The sequence below is a fragment of the Balaenoptera musculus genome, chromosome 16 (assembly GCF_009873245.2).
Source record: "Balaenoptera musculus isolate JJ_BM4_2016_0621 chromosome 16, mBalMus1.pri.v3, whole genome shotgun sequence".
NCBI lineage: Eukaryota > Metazoa > Chordata > Mammalia > Artiodactyla > Balaenopteridae > Balaenoptera > Balaenoptera musculus.
Genome location: NC_045800.1, coordinates 37,805,515 through 37,825,793, shown reverse-complemented (window position 1 = coordinate 37,825,793; position 20,279 = coordinate 37,805,515). Strand labels below are relative to the sequence as shown.

Genomic DNA, 20,279 nt, shown 5'->3' with positions numbered 1-20,279 from the left:
TTGTATTTGTTCTGAGTGGAAATATTTTTAAAATTAGAAACATTTTAAAATTAGGAAATTCATACTCCCTCCCTAAAGAGAATCATGTTAAACATCATGAAGTAAAGCCAATTTTTTCTTTCCTAGATATGCAAACATGTGTTGGTAAAAGACATAAAAATAATCGTACTGGATCTGAGGTGATATGTTCCGAAGATTAGCACCGTCCACTCCAGACACTTACCCATGGACCTGTGGTTGCTGGATTTTCCTAAGATGTTTCCAGAAATGACTGACATTTTATATTTATACATTTTAGATCAGAAAGTTTGATATTTATTACTTTTGCATATTTTGAAGCTTTCTTTTTGGGTTGCTTTGTCTCAAGAGAGGTTACAATGGAGTTAAATCAATACTATTAATGTGCCCAAATACTATGACCAGATAATAATTGTGCCGCAAACAACAATATGTCTGGAATTCTTAAACTTTTTTCTTGACGTATAGTGGGTGTACAATATTATATAAGTTCTAAGTGTACAACGTAGTGATTCACAATTTTCAAAAGTTATACTGTCTGGTATTTTTAGAGGTCTCTGCATGTGTTTTCAGAGCTTTAGATGTTTTGCTGTATTATTTTCATTCCTGTAAAATGTAGTTCCACATAAGAAATTCTGAGTACCAGGGGGTTTCCAAGACAGGCCATATGTTTCTGAGACTTTTCCCTGCGGTGGTCAAAGAAGGATGTGAGAAGAAACACGGCTGCAGACACTTGAGCCCATCGTGTGTTTTCAGTGTCAGCGAATCCTGGCTCAGAGTCTGTAGTCATTCTTAGTGTAGGAGACCAGAGCCCTGAGCTTCTACTCAGGGATCAGGTGTCAGAGGGCCTGAGATAGCCTATGATTCATTAACTTGATTTAGAAGACTAAAAGCAGAGACACTTGAGAGAGGAATAAAAAAAGGCTCAGATGGAAATGTAAAGCCTATTTCTGTGAAAGTCAATAGGGATGACAGGGAGAAGAAATGAGGTATAGGAAATACTGATAATTCTCAACCAAAAAGAATAAATCAAATCATTTGGAAAGAACATTCATAATTAAAAGTATCTATATAAACCAAGGCACAGGGAATAGGAAGAAAAATATGTTTAAACTGAATAGGGTATCATGAATACAGAGTTATAGTATGACCAAGGCTTGGAATGGAATTTGTGACTGGTACCCAGATAATAAAGGCATTTACGTGGATCAAAATATAATAGATTAATAGAAGGAATGGGGGACTGATGGAGTATGTTGGCAAGTTGAACTGGTAGGAAAACATTATGAAGAAAATGTAGCCCAAATAAAAGGAGAGAAGAATGGAAGTCAAGCTAATCCGATCTAACCTTCTCTGTTCCCAATGTCTTGTGTGCCAACCTCAGCTTTCCCAGACTTTGCTTTCCTCCTGGCATTATATCTGAGTTGCCTTAATGATCTTGTTTGCATGTACTAGCATCCACTTTTTAGTTCAAGGATTTCTGTATTCCTAGGAGGAATATTCCCTGCACTCTGTGCTTGGATGAGATAACATTCCTCCCCCACTTGTCTCTTCCCTAATACAGGTATCATGTCACCTAGCTTCTACTCTAGCTCTCATTCATAAAGAGCCTACTGTGGGCAGCTCAGTGACTTGTATCTGCCTATGACAACTTGTAGGCTTGGAGAGTTCAGGTCCCAGACTCCAGAAGCAAGAGCTTTGCTTGCCCAATGCACGGGGACTGTAGTCTATAGTCTCCGACAACTAAGGGCATATTAACTCTGCGAGCCTGGCTCCACGGACAGCCCACTATCCCCCGAGTGATGCTGTCCTCAACGTCTTAGCATTTAAGGACAGCATGATATTCTGACATACTTGATCACAGGAAAAGATTATGTAATTTATTCAAGTAACAATGACTGTTGGGACTAGGGAGAGTTGAGAAATGAATGATAACCAAAGATACAGTAGTAGACCAAGAGGATGTCCAATGAGAGGTATCTGATGAAAAAACTATGACCATTGAATGGTACCTAGAGATAGAAAGGACTCAATTGAAAGCCAAGAACATTTGGCTTCTTAGATTTCTGGAGAGAATAGAAAGAGCTACTCTGAGCATTCAGAGCCAATTATATCGCTTCTGAATAGCAAATTAGAAGGGAACTCTTTTTTATTTTTAATTTATATTTTATTTTTGGCTGTGTTGGGTCTTCATTGCTGTGCACGGGCTTTCTCTAGTTGTGGCGAGCGGGGCTACTCTTCGTTGCGGTGGCATGGACTTCTCATGGACATTCTCATTGTCTCTCAACAATTCTCTTGTTGTGGAGCACGGGCTCTAGGGCACACGGGCTTCAGTAGTTGTGGCACGAGGGCTCAGTAGTTGTGGCTCACAGGCTCTAGAGCTCAGGCTCAGTAGTTGTGATGCACAGGCTCAGTTGCTCCGCGGCATGTGGGATCTTCCCAGACCAGGGCTTGAACCTGTGTCCCCTGCATTGGCAGGCGGATTCTTAACCACTGTACCACCAGGGAATTCCGGGAACTCATTTTTCATTAAAAAGATATACCATATTCCCTAAAGGAGTGGGGCATTCTTGGCATTTTTATTCCCTTGCAAGGGGACGCAAAATCTCAGACCTGAGACGAAGTTTGAAAAGCTGCTCTTGAAGGGCGTATGGTTTTCTTATTGCCAGGTGCAAACCCAACTAACCAGACTTCCCAGGAGGACCTTGTCACAGAGCTGAAGGACCCCTGGAGGCTGCAAACCTATGACTCGCCCTGCGTGGAAGAATGAGTTCCTGATGCCCTGTCTGAAAGAGGAGCCATCAGAGGTGTGGCCACGCCCCTGAGGGCTGGGCTGGCCAGGAGCAGAGCCCACGTGAGTCACCGTGGAGGCCCATATGAGTGTGAGTGTGTGTGTGTGTGCGTGAGTGGGTGGGTGTGCGACCATAGACGTTCCCTGGGAGAGCTTCCTCTGGAAGATCTCATTCCCAGCAGGCAGTGCAGCTCCCTCTTTTGAATATGAATCCATTCCAGAGCCCCATTTGCCACTTCCTTACCTTCGAAGGCAAAGATAGTTCATTTCTTTTCAGATTTGTGCTTCTGTAGAAAATGAACCAATTACGCCTGAGCTTCCTTTGTATTTTTTTTTTAATTTTTATTGGACTATAGCTGATTTACGATGTTGTGTTAGTTTCTGCTGTACAGCAAAGTGTATCAGTTATACATATATATATATATATATATCCACTCTTTTTTAGATTCTTTTCCCATATAGGTCATTACAGAGTATTGAGAATTTCCTTTGGGTTTTTTTTTTTCTTTTTTTTCTTTTTTTTTAACATATTTTCCTTTGGTTTTGAATGCTAGTCTGTTTGTACTCAGTGCCTGGCACCTGGTATGTACTTGTTATGGGCTGAGTTGTGTCCCCCCAGAATTCACATGTTGAAGTCCCAGCCCCCAGTACCTCAGAATGTGAATGTATTTGCAGGAAGAACCTTTAGAGAAGTAATTGAGTTAAAATTTGGCCACTAGAGGGGGCCCTAATCCAATGTGACTGGTGTCCTTACAAGAGGAAGAGATCAGGACACAGACACAGAGGGAAGACCCTGTGATGACACAGGGAGAAGATGGTCGTCTACGGGGAGAGAGGCCTCAGAAGAAACCAAATCTGCCAACACCTTGATCTCTTACTTCCAGCCTCCAGAACTGTGAGAAAATAAATTTCTGTTGTTTAAGCCAACCAGTCTGTGGTATTTAGTTATGGCCACCCTAGCAAACTAATATAATACTCAAAAAATATTTACTGAATTTGTTTTCTTTTTTTCTCAGAGATGGAATGGAAATGACTTTCTTTGTTGTCATGCAGAAATCATTCTCTTCTCCATAGACCTTGGAACAAAGCAGGATGTCTGTGGATTATTCTCAGCTACTGAAGTTATTCTTGGTTTCTTTTTAGTAGAATTTTACTTGTGGAAAAAATGGCATTATATTTGAGATACAGTATCAGTTAAGGCCACATCCTAGAATTGGTTCAGTATTTTCCCCCCAATTCATCCCCTGCTGCACCCACTTCGGTCGTGCTGGAAATTGCCTTATTACAATGGTTTGGGCTTATATCGAAATTTCTGTTGCAAAACCAGCTACAGTTGTCCCAGATGTGGAAAGCAGATGTTTCTCTTCCAGCATGTCTTGCAGAATTTTCTAGCAAGCGAATGTCTTCTGTGAAAAGGATGCTTGAGAAATGTCATGTATTTTGCAGAGATAAAGGAAGAAAGGTAAACTTTTAGCTCCTTATTCTTAGAAGACTTTAGCTTGTTATTTATTGTGAAGACACAAATATGCAAAGAACACTTCTCTGTTTTTTTTAAGAAACTTGTTTCCTTTTCTAGCATCTTGGCTCTTCACAAGGCAAGAATATATTTTTCTTGGGGGCAGCTGACAAAAACATAAGTTAGTCTGGGGAGATGCAGAGGATGAGGGAGAGAAAACAGGAAAATGGAGAAGGACCCTGGGGGAGAGAGGGTAGAATTAGAATACTGTAGACCGCAGACAGGCTTTACTTAATTTGTTTGAAGTCAATGTCTTGGGCATTATCTAGACCAAAAGACATTCTAAAACCAAATGGAGACGAATAGTTTAGTTTAGTTTTGTCTTGTTTTACCTCTGTCAAAGAGGATTAACTATTCATCTGCATGGAGTTAACCAGAGTTGACTGTGAAAAACTAAAATTGTTTACTCAAATTAGTCATTGTCTGGGTGGGTCCCAGATGTATCAATGTAATGAGTGGGGAATCTGTATTCTTGAGTCCCAAGAGGACATTTAAAATTCCTCTCTTCAATTTGTCAAGAAAAAGCATTTATAGGTTGTTCAAAAAATAAGCTCCATTATGTGTCCTCCTAATATAAAGGCTGATGAACAAGAAAAACAAACAACCCGAAGAAATTTACTCTATTCTTGACTTTGGGCAAGGTTTCATTACCTACAGAAATGAGGTGTGTGAATTAACTGATGTTGCAGGGTTTTTTCAGCAATAAAGCTTTGTACTTACTGACATTTTTTCCAGGATAATACATAATTTTAATTTTTTAATTAAAAAGTAATTTATTGGGGTGAAATTCACATAACATAAAATTAACCATTTTAAAGTGAACAATTCAGTGACATTTAGTACATTCACAGTGTTGTAAAACCATCACCTCTATCTTCTTCCAAAAAATTTCCATCTCTCCAAAGTGAAACCCCTTACCCATTAAGCCATTTATCCCCATTCCCCTCTCCCAACCCCTGACAATCATCAATCTGCATTCTGTTTCTATGGGTTTTTCTATTCTAGAGATTTCATATAATTGAAATCGTAAAATATGTGAACTTTTGAGTCTGGCTTCTTTCACTTAACGTAACATTTTACAGGTCTATCCACGTTTTAACATATATATCAGTGCATTCCTTTTCATCCATTGTATGTGTATACCACAATTTGTTTATCCATTCATCCATCAATGGACATTTGGGTTGTTTCCACCCTTTGGCTATTGTGAATAGCACTGCTATAAGCATGCATGTACTTATTTGTTTGTACAAGTTTGTACAAGTGCAAACGTGTACTTGTTTCAGTATATGTTTTCAGTTCTGCTGGGTATATATTTAGCGGTAGAATTGCAGGGTCACATGGTAGTTCTACGCTTACCTTTTCCACAGCAGCTAAACCATTTTATATTCCCACCAACAATGTACAAAGTTCCAATTTCTTCACATCCTTGCCAACACATTATTTTTTTATTATTATAGCCATCCTAGTAGGTGTGATGTGATATCTCATTGTAGTTTTGACAGAGCAATACATTATTAAGTTAATTCTTTTAAAGCCAACTTTTAATAATAAAATCAGAGGTGATATGATGAAGGCACCTGAGGTTTCTAGAACCCACTCTCATCACATTCTTATTGTTGTGGGTGACCAGTCCCAGGCCTTTATCAAGTTCACTAGAACCAAGTTCAGAAGCAGAATTTTATTTTGTCAAGGATGGTCAACTATTTGGGCTGCAACCAACTAGAGCCACAGTAATAGCGCTCTAAAATACTACTTTTGCTTTTCATTAAATGCAGTGGTGTATGAATTCACAAGAAGATTACATCAGAACATCCATCTGAAATCACAACATTTTCTGTTTTTAAGAATGAGGGCTAGTTCTAAATTTGGAGGATACGATTCGCCTGCTTAATATATTTTTGTCTGAGTAGGTGATGCCATTTCGTAAAGGAAGGTTGAAGTTAAATGATTTTAGGCCATTTCTTAAGGAGTTTTAGATTGTAGCAGATGCAGAGAGAGCTAAAGCAGGGGAGGAAAGAAGTGATCCAAGGAAAGGACTGAGGAATAAGGTTCAAAAACTGAATATGGAGGGGAAGAAATAGAAGACATGATCTAGGAGGAATAGGAGAATGTGAAAAGGACATCTTTTGATTTGGTGTGACTACAGTGCTTTTTCTCCAACAAGAGGAAACCTGCTTAAGGACCTCTGAGCTTTAGGCCACTGAAAACTGTCATGAACTACGCTGCAGAGAAGCCTGTGTCATCATCTGTTTCCCTTGAAGTTAACATGTTACAAAACCAATCAGGCAAATGGTAATCATTTGTATTCCCTTCCATCTTTAAGGGGCATGAAGTTGCCACATAAAGAACAGTCTGGGGCTTCCCTGGTGGCACAGTGGTTAAGAATCTGCCTGCCAATGCAGGGCACACGGGTTCGAGCCCTGGTCCGGGAAGATCCCACATGCCGCGGAGCAACTAAGCCCGTGCGCCACAACTACTGAGCCTGCGCGTCTGGACCCTGTGCTCCGCAACAAGAGGCCGCGATAGTGAGAGGCCCGCGCACTGCGATGAAGAGTGGCCCCCGCTTGCCGCAACTAGAGAAAGCCCTCGCACAGAAACGAAGACCCAACACAGCCAAAACTAACTAAATAAATTTTTTAAAAAATACAAAAAAACAAAAAACAGTCTGGAATAGCTGGAGCCATCAGGAACAAATTAGAGTGAGAGATGGTGGTTTTAGGGTGTTCGTTTCCCAGATACATTTCTGAAATTGAGATGAAGAATTGAATTAACCTGTAAGAGAAAATGCTCGGGAATGGCAAGTGAATCAGAGATAACAAAGTTCTCACTCAGCGTTGCCTTAATAGCTTGTAATCGTTGTCTGATTTCAAGACAGACATTTCACAGAGAAAATGTTATGAACTCTACTTTGGAAAATTATAGTCAAGTATAGTCGCACTTCTGAAGTCTATGTGTGGGTTCAGTTCTTTGTGTTCTCTTTTCTGCACATGCAACATCCTCTCCCGTCTCGGGGCCTCTGCCTGGAGCACATTCCCTATACGTCCCACTTCCTCTTGTCCAGCCTCAAGCCTCTCACTCCCCCCGCTTTTTTTCCTAGTTATCTCTTACTCTGTAAACCTCTGCTTAAGCGCTACTTCCTCAGGGAGGCCTCCCCTGGGGTCATAAGAGCTCATACCCCGTATATTTCCACTTTTGTAACCCTCATGATGCACCCTAGCTACTTGTTTAATGTCCATTTTCCCCATAGATTGTAAGTCCCATACAGACAGAACCTTGTTCTTTGTATCTCTAGTATGTGCCCTTCAAACATTACCTGAATTGACTTGGTTCTCCCAGGAGTAAACATTACTTAAACATCTGGTTTTCATACTCGGATGCAGAAGAACCACGTCCCCAGCTGTCCCATCTCCTTCTCTCTTTTCTTTGTCCGATCTTTTTGAATAAGCTTAGTTGCAGTCAGCGAGTGTGTTGGCCCAGACAGCCCCCTCCCTTGTGGGAACTGCAAATTCTTTTCCAGGCTGTTCTTTGTTTGAAATCCTGCTAAAAATACTCAAGCTCGGCCTGACTACACAAATGATGCCACACAGGCAACGGAGAATTATTCGTTTTTAAAAAATAGTGCTTCCTTCTGCTGATATGCTCACAGCAAAGGTTGCATGATGTGGATCAATGTTATTAAAAACTCATGTCATCTTCAGGGGCTGTATGGCCTGTTGTGGGAAAATTGGTGGTCATAGGAGAAGTGTTAGAGTTTGGTTTGCTATTGTTAGGGGACAGAAGAGGACTCACGAAGCAGCCAAACCTGTCTGTTGCTGGGTTTACCTCCTCTGGAGATTCATGTGAGGCTCAAGAGACGCTGCCACCTGCCCAGTCCTCCAAGTCATGGGCATCTGTGGCATGAAGGGGAGGAGTTACTGATCTATGACTGGGAGGAGGTGCTTAGGCACTGCGGCTGGGTGCTCACAAGGAAAGAACGTTTCACTAATGCACATTCGGTGGGTGGTTCAGGCTTTCCTGATTTTTGTCTCTGGCCACGCCAGTTTCCAGATTCTGTGAGAGACTGTTCTAAACGCCCTTTTCTTTACCGGAGAGCTCGCGCCCTCTGGTGGTGAATGTGAAGTACAACACTACAGTCAACTTGGTTCACTTTACCTAAACCCTGCAGTGACTACAACGGGAATGCTTGGTGATCTTTGCCTCAATTATGAAAGTCATCTGTTTCCAAGTATTTGTACACTAATCCTTAAATTTCAATTTAGTGGGTATGGAGTGCCTTGCCTGCTAAGCATAAACTTGCAACTGGAAAATTTCAATCATAGCACGTTAACAGTGGTTCTCAGATTTTGATGTGCAGAAGAATCACCAGAGAAATCTGATTAAAGCTCAAGTTCCCAGCCACAGCTCCAGACCTCCTAGTTTCCATCCGTAAAGAGGCCGTGAGAATATCCAATCCACAGGACTGTTGTAGGATAAAATGAGATCCTAATATAAAAGGCTTGGCAGGATCTGGTCATGACAGTTACTCAGCACATGCCAGCTCTTATTATTTGTAGTATTAATCTTAATTGGCTGAAGCTACAGGGCAGAGGAGACCAGGGGAAGCTTGGATTTTCTGGACCAAACAGGCATTAAATCTTTGACTCTGAGGTCTCTGCAGTGAGATGGACGGAGATCCACCTCCTGACTCCCAAGGACAGCCAGTGACTGCTGACCGCACTCAGATGTTTATACCCAGGAGGACAAGTGGCACCCAGCCGGGGAGCTGCGAGGATGCTAAACGGCCTGGGCAGAAAAGTGCTTTGAGACAAAGACGCTTAAGGGCAGGGAAAGTATTTTTATACATCTTTGTACCTCCAGGGCCAGTTGGGTAAAAGAGAAGTTGGCAGCTCTCCTATATAATGATATTAAGGGAAAACTTCTGTTTCTTTCTCTATAAAATGTTTGGGATTAACATATACATACTGTTATATAAAAAGCAGATAACCGGGACTTCCCTGGTGGTCCAGTGGTTAAGACTCCACACTTCCACTGCAGGGCCACAGGTTCCATCCCTGGTCGGGGAACTAAGATACTGCATGCCGCGTGGTGCAGCCGGTCAAAAAAAAAAAAAAAAAGGATAACCCACAAGGACCTACTGTATAGCACAGGGAACTCTACTCAGTATTTTGTAATAACCTATAAGGGAAAAGAATCTGAAAAAGAATAAATATATATGTGTGTATAACTGAATCACTTTGCTGTACACGTGAAACTAACACAGCATTGTAAATCAACTATACTTCAATAAAAAATTAACGTCAGGGCTTCCCTGGTGGCGCAGTGGTTGGGAGTCTGCCTGCTAATGCAGGGGACACGGGTTCGAGCCCTGGTCTGGGAGGATCCCACATGCCGCGGAGCGGCTAGGCCCGTGAGCCACAACTACTGAGCCTGCGCGTCTGGAGCCTGTGCTCCGCAACAGGAGGGGCCGCGATAGTGAACGGCCCGCGCACCGCGATGAAGAGTGGCCCCCGCTTGCCGCAACTAGAGAAAGCCCTCGCACGAACCGAAGACCCAACACAGCCAAAAATAAATAATAAATAAATAAATAAAGTAGCTAAAAAAAAAAAAAGAAGAAAAAAAAAAATTAACGTCAAAATAAAGTAAAATAAAATGGGCATGATAATAATATTTTCCCCAAAGAGTTCTGAAGAACAAATGAGTGAAGATATGCGTGAATCCCTTAGTGGTGATGATTGACACCAGTGGTCCTTGGAAAGTATTGTTATTTTTCCCATCCCTTCTGGTGTGAAAGTAACTGTAGTATAATTTTCAGAGACAGATATTGATTAGAAGAAGGCAAACAGATGATTTAGATGTGTAGTGAGATTTTAGAGCACCATTTCTGTTTTTTAAAAATCTGTTTCCCCTGGTAAACTTAAGTCATACTTTCTTTTAATATATATTTAAGTTTAATTTGTTATATATAAAAAGTCATATATATGTGCATGTATAATATATGTATGTATGTGTGTGTACAAGCACACACACACACACACACACACACACACACAGTTGTTGTTTTATTTTCACCCACCAGGCTACCAGTCAGGAAGTTATAGAGAGCAAAGTTATATAATGACTCAGCAAGTTGTGAGTCAGTGTGGATTATCCTGTTGATACATTTTAACCCATGTTTATGTTTATCTCCTATGGGTTTTCAAATTCTTCCCACTTACAGCATTGGTTGGCACTTCCCGTGTTAATGTGATTCTACCCTTTCCTGGGAAACGTACACATCCTGGTTGTCATTTCCTCGGCCATACCACTAGAGGGAGCCACTCGGTAATGGGTGAGGTCAGCCTAACAGAAATAACATGATCAGCCTGGTGCTGATCAGAGGCCAAGGCGACAGGTTACAGGTAACATATTTCAGATTTATTAAAAAACACATAGGTAACAAGTCAGAGCTTTGGCTAGGAATGATTTGGAAAAGAATTGAAGGCATTATTCCACAAAACATTCACAGTGTGTGCTAGAGACAGAGAGCAGGGAAGTGTTCTAGAAGCATTTGCGGTGGACGATGGATGGCCCGGCCTCGTCGTACTCCTGTTTGCTGATCCACATCTGCTGGAAGGTGGACAGAGAGGCCAGGATGGAGCCGCCAATCCAGACGGAGTATTTGCGCTCGGGAGGGGCAATGATCTGTTGGTCAGCATGAGAAAGAAGGGCCATTAATGCACTAGGACGGGGCCTGGGCATTCCAGCATGGTCCGAATTTGGTGGCCCCCGCTGAAGTTTCATGGACAACAGGGACAGTCTTGGCTGTTAGATGCTGAACCCGAACCTGAACCCTAACCCATGGGGTGTGAATAAGTTGTGGATTTAGAGATTCTTCAGTGAGCACATTTGGTTTCCCAGCTTCCTTTTACACAATCTGTTCCAAAGCATCTATGACACCCCTGCTGCATTCAGTCTACTATTGGGCAAACTGAAAGTTGGCCCCAAATCCTGCACGGCCTCCACTTAAGCCCTGACAATGTCCCTGACTTCCATAAGCTGTTCTTCAGAACTCAGCACGACACATACGCTCTGTGGACACAAACACCAGCAGCTTCAAGGAGAAGTTTTGATTGTGCCAGAACTTACCACACAGGAACTTACTATAGACCTGATTAAGTACACTGAGATGCACTGTTTAACACAGAGGGGCCCAAGCGTCCCCCACTGGGATGAACATTCCCCTGGGATAGGTCCAGGTTAGGCTGCATTGGCTGGTCCTACCCACTGCACAGGCCTGGCATATAAGGACATGTTGACATTTCTTAAATCAATGAATGGTTTAGGCTCAGAGAGCAGTGAATCAGGCCAAGGGTATGTCTCCCTACAGCAACTCTAAAAATAGCTATAGTTGAGTAATTCCAAATTCCACATCAGACTTGGATACTTGGGTAGAAATGAATATGGACACTTGGGCCAACAGATAAGGTATTTCTGAAACGGTGGTGAAAGGGTTTAATTTCTGTTCATCCCTAGAGCTCTGGCTGAACATTTATTTTTAATACAAGTAGCTGATATTTACTGAGCACTTACCATGTGCCGAGCACTTAGCTAAGCATTTTACATGTACTATCTCATTTAATGCTCATAACCACTTTGAAGAGTAAGTACTGAATTACTCTCCTATTCCAAATGAGGAAACAGAGACTGAGAGAGGTTTAAGTAATTGACCTTGATCACACCGGTTGGTACATATCAGACCCAGTATGCAAACCTGGACCTCTTCCAGGTATTTTTTTGTTTTGTTTTAGAAATAACTTTTCATTTTCGTATAATTTTAGTTTTACAGAAAAGTGGTAAAGACAGTGCAGAGAGTTCCTATAGACCAACCCCCACCCCCATTCAGTGTCAGTTTCCCCTAGTGTCACCATCTTACTGTGCCAGGTTTTTAATGGTTTGCTCTCATCACACTGGAGCTCAAAGTTCTACATTCATTTCTATTCAAGACTCCAAGTTTGAAGAACTAGAAACTACCCAACTCTAGCTGGGTGTCTGCCATATACCCCCAACCTAGGTTGGCTTTCTCAGCAACCCTAGAAGCTGGTTTCATGTCCCTCCCTCCAGGGTGGGAAGATGAGGAGGTAAGTGCCAGTCGGAGGGGCATCTGAGAATCACAAATCCTCAGAAAACAGTCTCTCTCCTCTTAACCCGCAGAATTCCGAGCCTCTAATGTGGAGAGAGAGCATGCTTCAGTCTAGCCCTCCCTGTTATGTTAGCTGCAGACCCTTTCAAAAAAAGAGTGCAAATAACAGAGAACTTGTCTGAATACCTCTCGTGTGTGTGAACTGCCCCCAGGGTGCCCCTTCTCCTGCTCCCTGGGACGTGGATCAGAAGGTCCCAGCCTGGCCTCCTGATTTCAGAGTGATAACAGCCTTTGAGAAGTCACCAGTTTGCCTCCAAAGAATGATGGCCTTTTAATCTGAGTTTCTTTGACTGTGACTCAAAACTCACACAGTGTAGGGGTTCTGATGGATCAAGGACTGAGCTTGGTCATCCTGAGGTCATGCTGCACTTTTGAGCACTTGTATCAAAGGGTATGTCAGACAGAGAGATGAAGATAAAATTCTAATTCCTGGCCACTGAGACGGAGTCACATTTAGTACTGGAAGAAGAGTATACACTACTGAATCTACAGGGTTTACACCTCTTCAGAAATAAGTCTGTCTCATCTGTAATATTTGTAATGCTCTATACATGACATGCACTATTTTTGTGATGAGGAAAAACAACAAAATGTGTATTTTAGTGAGATATGGACACATGGGGGGCTCTATTGACCTTCACTGCAGCTGCTGAAAGTAGCTGATTGACAAGGATAAGTATAGATTAAATTTTGTACAAGATAATTCAACTCCTTTATGAACTGAACTGACCTATATCGTTTAACGTATGGGACTTGTGGACTTTTAACCACTGCCTAGCTCTAAAACCCGTGAGTGCATGTGACAAAGATGTAGCCTCTGAAGAGTCCTTCACCTCTGGTTGTAGGGCTGGCATTGCCAGCAGGATACATGGGTCCATCACTGAACTGTACCTTGATCTTCATGGTGCTGGGCGCCAGGGCCGTGATCTCCTTCTGCATGCGGTCGGCAATGCCAGGGTACATGGTGGTGCCCCCGGAGAGGACGTTGTTAGCATAGAGGTCCTTCCTGATGTCAATATCGCATTTCATGATACTGTTGTAGGTGGTTTCATGGATGCCAGCAGACTCCATCCCTGGAAAAGAGACACGGGCCATGGTCCTTGGGTGGTGAATAAAGCCCAGGTTGACGTGGAAGACGATGCGAGCAACTGGATGGTCTTACACTGGACCAAAGATAGGCAGGCATGATGCTCTGGGAACCAGCCATCTCAGGACCGAAAGGTCCTCAAAGGCCGCATGTCCTCCTACCTCTTGTCTAGGGAGGAAGCCCTGCCTCAGCATCTCTGGGAGGGTGGGCGGCTACAACATCATATCCCTAATTTTTAATAGACTCACTACTATAAATGATTCAAATAAGAAGCAAAGTCTTCAGATTGCCAGCAGAAGTTTCCACTCTGAGCCAATGTTGCAGCCGTTGCTCAGAACTCTCCCAAGTCCCTCTTTGGCTGCTGCCTTGTTCTTACTCCTTAAAACTATATGATGCCGAATCATCCAAAAAAAAAAAAAAAAAAGCTTCATTTTATTTGGACAAAGACTCGCTTTTCTTCAATCTTTGCAGTTTTATGATGTAATACTAATAATGCTTAGTGATTAATTACAGCCAATATCTAATAAGCATTGAATGCTCATTTCGGCCAAGTCCTGGGCTGAGTGCCCCCCACACAGCTAGTGTAATCCTCACAGCCACGCTATGAAATAGGTACTATGACAATCCTCATTTTATAGATGAGGACACTGAGACTTCAGGGTCCAAGGTCATGAATAGAGAATTAAGGCTCAAACCCAGGCTCACCCCTCCCAGAGCCTGCCCTCTGTAAACAACTATGCTAACCTGTCCCCCAAGGTCAGTGCTAACGTAGGATTGGGCATTTCCATTTTTCTCTCCCCCTATTATTCCCAAACTCAGCATTCAACCTATCTTTCCCATCCATCCGGTGGCTCCACTGTGTCCTAAGCACAGAGAGTATCTGATTCTTTCACTGTAAACCACACACCAAGAATGCTTTGGGCTTGACTACAACATAGACAATGCTTTCTTAAAAAGAAAACTCCTTCTCTGGCCTCCTTAACTCTTAAAAATGTGACATTCTTTCCTTTGCCCTGGTTTAGAAATGCACTCGGTTTTGTGGCCCCTGTCACATGTCCCCACACGCAGAAGGGTGCTGGGGGCTGAGGGTCGGCTGGGTGCAGGAGGAGAGGGTGGTCTCCCCAGAAGCAGGGGCAGGGAGTGCTGCCTACCGATGAATGAGGGCTGGAACAGGGTCTCTGGGCAGCGGAACCGCTCGTTCCCAATGGTGATCACCTGCCCGTCAGGCAGCTCGTAGCTCTTCTCGAGGGAGGAGGAGGACGCCGCAGTGGCCATCTCGTTTTCAAAGTCCAGGGCTACATAGCACAGTTTCTCCTTGATGTCCCGGACAATCTCACGCTCAGCTGTCAGCGAGATACAAACATGGTGGCAAACATGGTTTGCACAGGCGGTAAAAATCCACCTGCCCTACTTCAGACTCTCCTACAATACAGGCTCCATCCACAAAGTGTATAAGTTCGATATTACATTCTGCAACCCCAAATCCATCAGGGCAATTAAATTATAAGTCCACTACGGAACCGCTTCTGTTCCCAGCGGAGTGCCTCACACAGAAGGTTCTTAGCAAATATTGTCTGGAAAGTTCAGGACAGGATGAAAATGAGCTGGCTAGAAACAGGCAAAGAGCAGGAAATCCTTTGTACATTAACTTTTTTGCACGATTAACTAATGAATCTCCATTATAAGTGCTTTATAACCGTTTGTTATATTGGATTTTCAGTTGACCAGGAAGACGCATGCCGAAGCCGCCCCTTAGAGGCCCCTACAGTTTCAAAAAGCTCCAGAGACCCGTGTCATCTGGGCCAGGTAGATTCTAGCTCAAACCCTTGGAAAATTCATCACCTTCCAGAAAGAAGCAGGCCCTGGCTCAGGACAAGTCCCAATTGAGAAGGTCCCAGTGGTGCATGGAAGAAGTGGGCAGGCAGACCGCTTTCAGACTCCTGCCCTCTGAAGTTCTAAGCTATTTGTTCCATCTGGGCCCCTGGGAACATTTTGGAAGCATCTTGGAATTCTTCATAGGGAGTAGAGGAGGAACAGAATTCACTCAACTGCCTACTCCAAAAGGAGATTTTAACATCTTCAGGGCTCAAACTTGGAGTCTAGAATAAGCCTCAGGGATGTCCAGAAACCTAAACATTTGGACAAGACCAAGCTGGCCAAGGGAGGGCGGACAGCCAGGGTCAAGGGCACTGAGGACGTCCCGACATCTCTAGTATAGTCTGCCTCTGCCTCTCGTAGATAGAGACCAGGTGACGCCAGTTTATAGTCTGAATACAAATGTGTCTCTGCCTGCGGGTTGATATTAATAGTCACTAACAAGTGCTGCATGCTTCCTCAGGGCCAGGAATTGCATGTGCATGATCTCATTTACTACTCACAACATCCTTGTGAGAAAGGGTCTATGATTACTCCCATTTTACAGATGAAGAGGCTATGGCTTAGTGAACTTGGGCATCTAGTCCAAGGTCACACAGCTAGTGAGTGGCAGAATTGGGACCCAAGTCCTACTGAGATGTCTCCAAAGACTGCCCATCACCACGCCATACCATCTTCAGTCTCTATGTGTGAATGGAAGGGATTAAAAAATGTTCAAATAATGCAATTCTGACCAGCTCATAATACCAGATGGTTATAACTGTTCTTCTTGAAGAAATAGTGTAATCGGTTAGCGATTTCACATAGCAAAATATTCACTGCTTTGCCCTGGGCATTAGAATCAGGCCTTGATATCTGCAAGGCTGCCTCCCGTTGTTTCCCTGGATAATCACCAAGTCCGGGAAGAACACCCCGCCCTTACACCCCCTCCCTTTATCTCCCGAAGGCCTCACCTGTGGTCACGAAGGAATAGCCTCGCTCAGTCAGGATCTTCATGAGGTAGTCGGTGAGATCTCGGCCAGCCAGGTCCAGACGCATGATGGCGTGGGGCAAGGCATAGCCCTCATAGATGGGTACATTGTGGGTAACACCATCTCCAGAGTCCAGCACAATGCCTGGGGGACAGTTGTACACAATAAAAGTCACCAGGGCAGCTGGTATGGGATCACTTACTGGTCTAATAGAAGGGGAATTTCTAAGCCTCTTATTTGAAAGGAAGGAAGCCATTATTTGATAGGAGATGTGGGGCAGGGCTGGATAAAGAACAAAAAAGAAAAGAACAGGAAGAGGGAAACAATAGGAGAAGTCCTCCTGGAAATACAAGTTAAAGGGCTTAATTTTAAAGGTGAGAAGAATATCTCTGAGGGCTGGAATTAACCCTGTCAATTTGAACTAAACCCCGATCCATCACAACCCGCGTGTTTATGAACCGTTAAATCCTGTAACTGATGGTGTATTCAACTGAGGCTCTCACCCCTCCCCACCACCTACCAGTTGTACGTCCAGAGGCGTAGAGGGACAGCACTGCCTGAATAGCCACATACATGGCTGGGACATTGAAAGTCTCAAACATAATCTGCAAAGCAATTCAAAGAGCTGAGTTAGTGATGTTGCCAGTCTTACCAAGGATGCACAAGACAGCATCTTGTTGAGGAATGCAGAGGGCCCACGTGGTTCTGGGTAGAGGAAACTAAGGTAGAGGAGGGCCAGGGCAGCCTTGGTTACTAGTCAAGGAGAAATGAAGGTGTAAATGAAGAAACCATTATACCAGAGGCCTGATGGCATGGGGAGGGGGATACATGACCAGCCAGGTATAAGGAGGGTCTAGCTTCTGGCCCTGGCCCTGACTTGAACATGACCTGGGAGAATTCACCAAACTAACAGCTGAATAATGTGGGCTTCATTCCAGGTCTCTTGATTACAAATGGAGGAGGAGTTTGGATGAGAAGCGTTCTGAGGGTCCTCCAGTGTGAACAGTCTAGGACTTGATACTGTTATCAAAGCCAAAAGAAACAAAAGACAGCATCTATACTTCTCTGGTGTATGAAAGAGCCTTTTTTTTTTTTTGGCCACACGGCTTGCAGATCTTAGTTCCCCGACCGGGGATTGAACCCAGGCCCTCTTCAGTGAAAGCTCAGAGTCCTAACCACTGGACCACCAGGGAATTCGTGAAAGAGGCCTTTTAAACCTGAAGCTCAGACTGGTTGAGATGAGCCCTGTTCTGTGGTCTGAGGTTCGTTTAATCTGTTCCACTTTTTTATGTAGTTGCTGGGTCAATGCCAGCCCTAGAATCTGAGGCCACTCTGGCTGCAGTGAAGGAGCCCTGATTCCTGGAAGAAAAGAACCGCCTGCTGGTAACAGAGAACCAAGTATGAATGTCAACGTGGCAGCTCATGCAGTCTAGGGGCACGATTAGAACCAGAGTCCCTCCGGGTCAAGCATTAGAAATCTGTGCCCACGGAGATGCCCGCAGACCACCATTTCTCCATCTGCAAAACCCTCCCTGGTCCATTCACCAGAGTGAATATCTAGCATCATTTACTAGACGGCCATAATTCCCAACTATATTTTTTACCATTCACAGGAAAAATAGCCCCCATAAGAAACAACATCTCTTGCTACATGAGCACTTCCCAGGCACACAGATGTTCCCCTGTAGAGAACAGCTGCTAGTGTGTTGGTGTAGCACCTAGAACTCTTCCGAGAAAAAGACCCTGCAGTATTTACATTTATTATTCTCCGAGGTCAAAAGATCATGGGCCAAATCCAAGCTCTGCCACTTCTAGCTGTGTGACCTTGGGACAATCACCTAATGTACTTGAGCCTCGATTTCTTCATTTATATTATCAGCATACGAATAGCTCCTGCTTTGCATTGTTAAGATTTAAAGAGACAATGCATATAAAATGCTTAGTCCAGTGCTTAACCATAGCAAGCATGAAATTGACACTAGGTGTATTTACTTAGCAGCTCATCCAAACTGGAAATCTTGTCTGGATGGTGGAACGGATGGTCTGAGACCTGATCCAAAACCTTTGAGCTTCAGACAAGTCACAATAATGACAATAATAACTATTTGTTGAAGGTTATCATACCAGGTACCATGGAACACATTTAGCCTTTACCTCATTAATCTTCACATCAATCCTTTGAAAAATAATAGCACTAATATTATTCCCAACATATGCACAAGGAAACTGAGGCTCTGAGAAATTAAGTGGATTCTTTAAAGTCACATAGCTGATTAAGTGACAGATCGAGTTTTCAAACCGGGATCTGTCGGACTCCAGAACCAAAATTCCCCATTTTTATGTTATCCTGCACTTTGAAATGACTTCTCCTTACAAGGTTTTAACCTAAACATGTCACCTTTTCAGTTAAATCTTGGAAATTTCCTGTTGCTCTTGGAACCAAGGGGCCATTCCTGCAGTAAGGATGCGCCGGGGCTTTGGAATCCTGGAAAGTTATCAGCCTGTGAGTGGACTGTTGGGTGGGCCTTCTCACTGCTGCCCTGCACAGCCCCTTTAACACAGGACTTTCCCCAGACCCCAAAGTGCTGGGCCCTGGAGTGCATATTTACCTGGGTCATTTTCTCCCGGTTGGCTTTGGGGTTCAGGGGTGCCTCGGTGAGCAGGGTTGGATGCTCTTCAGGGGCAACACGAAGCTCATTGTAGAAAGAGTGGTGCCAGATCTAGCAGGGGGACCGGAAAAAGCACAATGATGTGATGCTGTAAGGGCACTGCAGTGCTCGAAAAGGGATCAGAATGGGCTAATGAAACCAGGTCCAAATAAAATACTAGAAGTATTCATTATGTGTCCACATTTTTACAGATGCAGAGACTGAAACTCAAGGGCTGTAAGTAACTCACTGAGGATACACAGCTAGCAGGTGAATGAGCAAAAATGCAAACCCAGGGCTATGAGGCAGGATGGAGTAGTGGTTAAGGGTACAAGCTCTGGCATCAAACCTGGGTTCAAATCCTGGCTTAACCACTTCTTGGTTATGTGAGCTTAGGCAAATTTTAACCCTTCTCAGCCACAATCTCTCCATGGGTAACATAAAAATAATTTGTCCCTGTCTTAAGTCAGGGAACCCTAGAGTTGCTATTTAGCTCAGTGCCTAGCCCAGAGTAAATGTTACCATTATTCAACTATATCTTCTTTACCCCCTATTTCCACTTTAGTTAATACTCATGGGCAAATGACTTAGAGTAGCAAGTAAAAGGACAAATGAACGAATATATGAAAGGATGAATGAAGCTGACCTGGAAACCTAATTGCCATTTTTAATATTTAAGGGAAATTTTCCTCCCCCCCATTCCCCTCTTTGCTCCCCAGGGCTGAGAGAAGCCTGCCTCGGTCAGCACACTCTGGACCTTTTGTTCATGGGCAGACATTTGGCCTTCAGGTGTTTCCAAAAAAAGCCAGTTCCTATTTGTAGCATGTCCGTGTGATGTACTTTGGACATACTTGTGTTTGCTTCATGGTTGAGCAGCCTCTTTATTTTTTTTATTTTTGAGCTGTTTCTTTTTTAAATTTAATTTTTATTTTATATTGGAGTATAGTTGATGTACAATGTTGTGTTAGTTTCAGGTGTACAGCAAAGTGATTCAGTTATATATATACATATATCCACACTTTTTCAGATTCTTTTCCCATATAGGTTATTACGGAATATTGTGAGCATCTTCTTTAATCCCTGGATGCCATAAAGAACAAAGCATCGTGAAAAAGGTTCAGTTAATTAGTTATTTTTAAAAGCCTGAAAATTCTCCACTAGCACCAGAAATATTAAATTCATTCAGAATTA

At 43.3% G+C, this 20,279-nt stretch overlaps 2 protein-coding genes across 14 annotated transcripts in view; one reads left to right on the top strand and one right to left on the bottom strand.

Moving 5' to 3' along the window:
- Positions 1-450, top strand: part of STAMBPL1 (STAM binding protein like 1) — a 45,083-nt gene extending 44,633 nt beyond the window's left edge. For all 12 annotated transcript variants that reach the window (XM_036829378.1, XM_036829384.1, XM_036829388.1 and 9 more), the window contains one exon: positions 127-450. In XM_036829378.1, coding sequence (XP_036685273.1) covers positions 127-183 — 57 coding nt within the window. In that variant the 3' untranslated portion in view covers positions 184-450. The remainder of the gene's footprint in view (positions 1-126) is intronic.
- A 10,270-nt stretch (positions 451-10,720) lies between these two features.
- Positions 10,721-20,279, bottom strand: part of ACTA2 (actin alpha 2, smooth muscle) — a 49,533-nt gene continuing 39,974 nt past the window's right edge. For both annotated transcript variants that reach the window (XM_036827898.1, XM_036827897.1), the window contains exons 4-9: positions 19,050-19,160; positions 16,961-17,045; positions 16,423-16,584; positions 14,746-14,937; positions 13,399-13,580; positions 10,721-11,009 (exon numbers count right to left, since the gene is read on the bottom strand). In XM_036827898.1, coding sequence (XP_036683793.1) covers positions 10,866-11,009; positions 13,399-13,580; positions 14,746-14,937; positions 16,423-16,584; positions 16,961-17,045; positions 19,050-19,160 — 876 coding nt within the window. In that variant the 3' untranslated portion in view covers positions 10,721-10,865. The remainder of the gene's footprint in view (positions 11,010-13,398; positions 13,581-14,745; positions 14,938-16,422; positions 16,585-16,960; positions 17,046-19,049; positions 19,161-20,279) is intronic.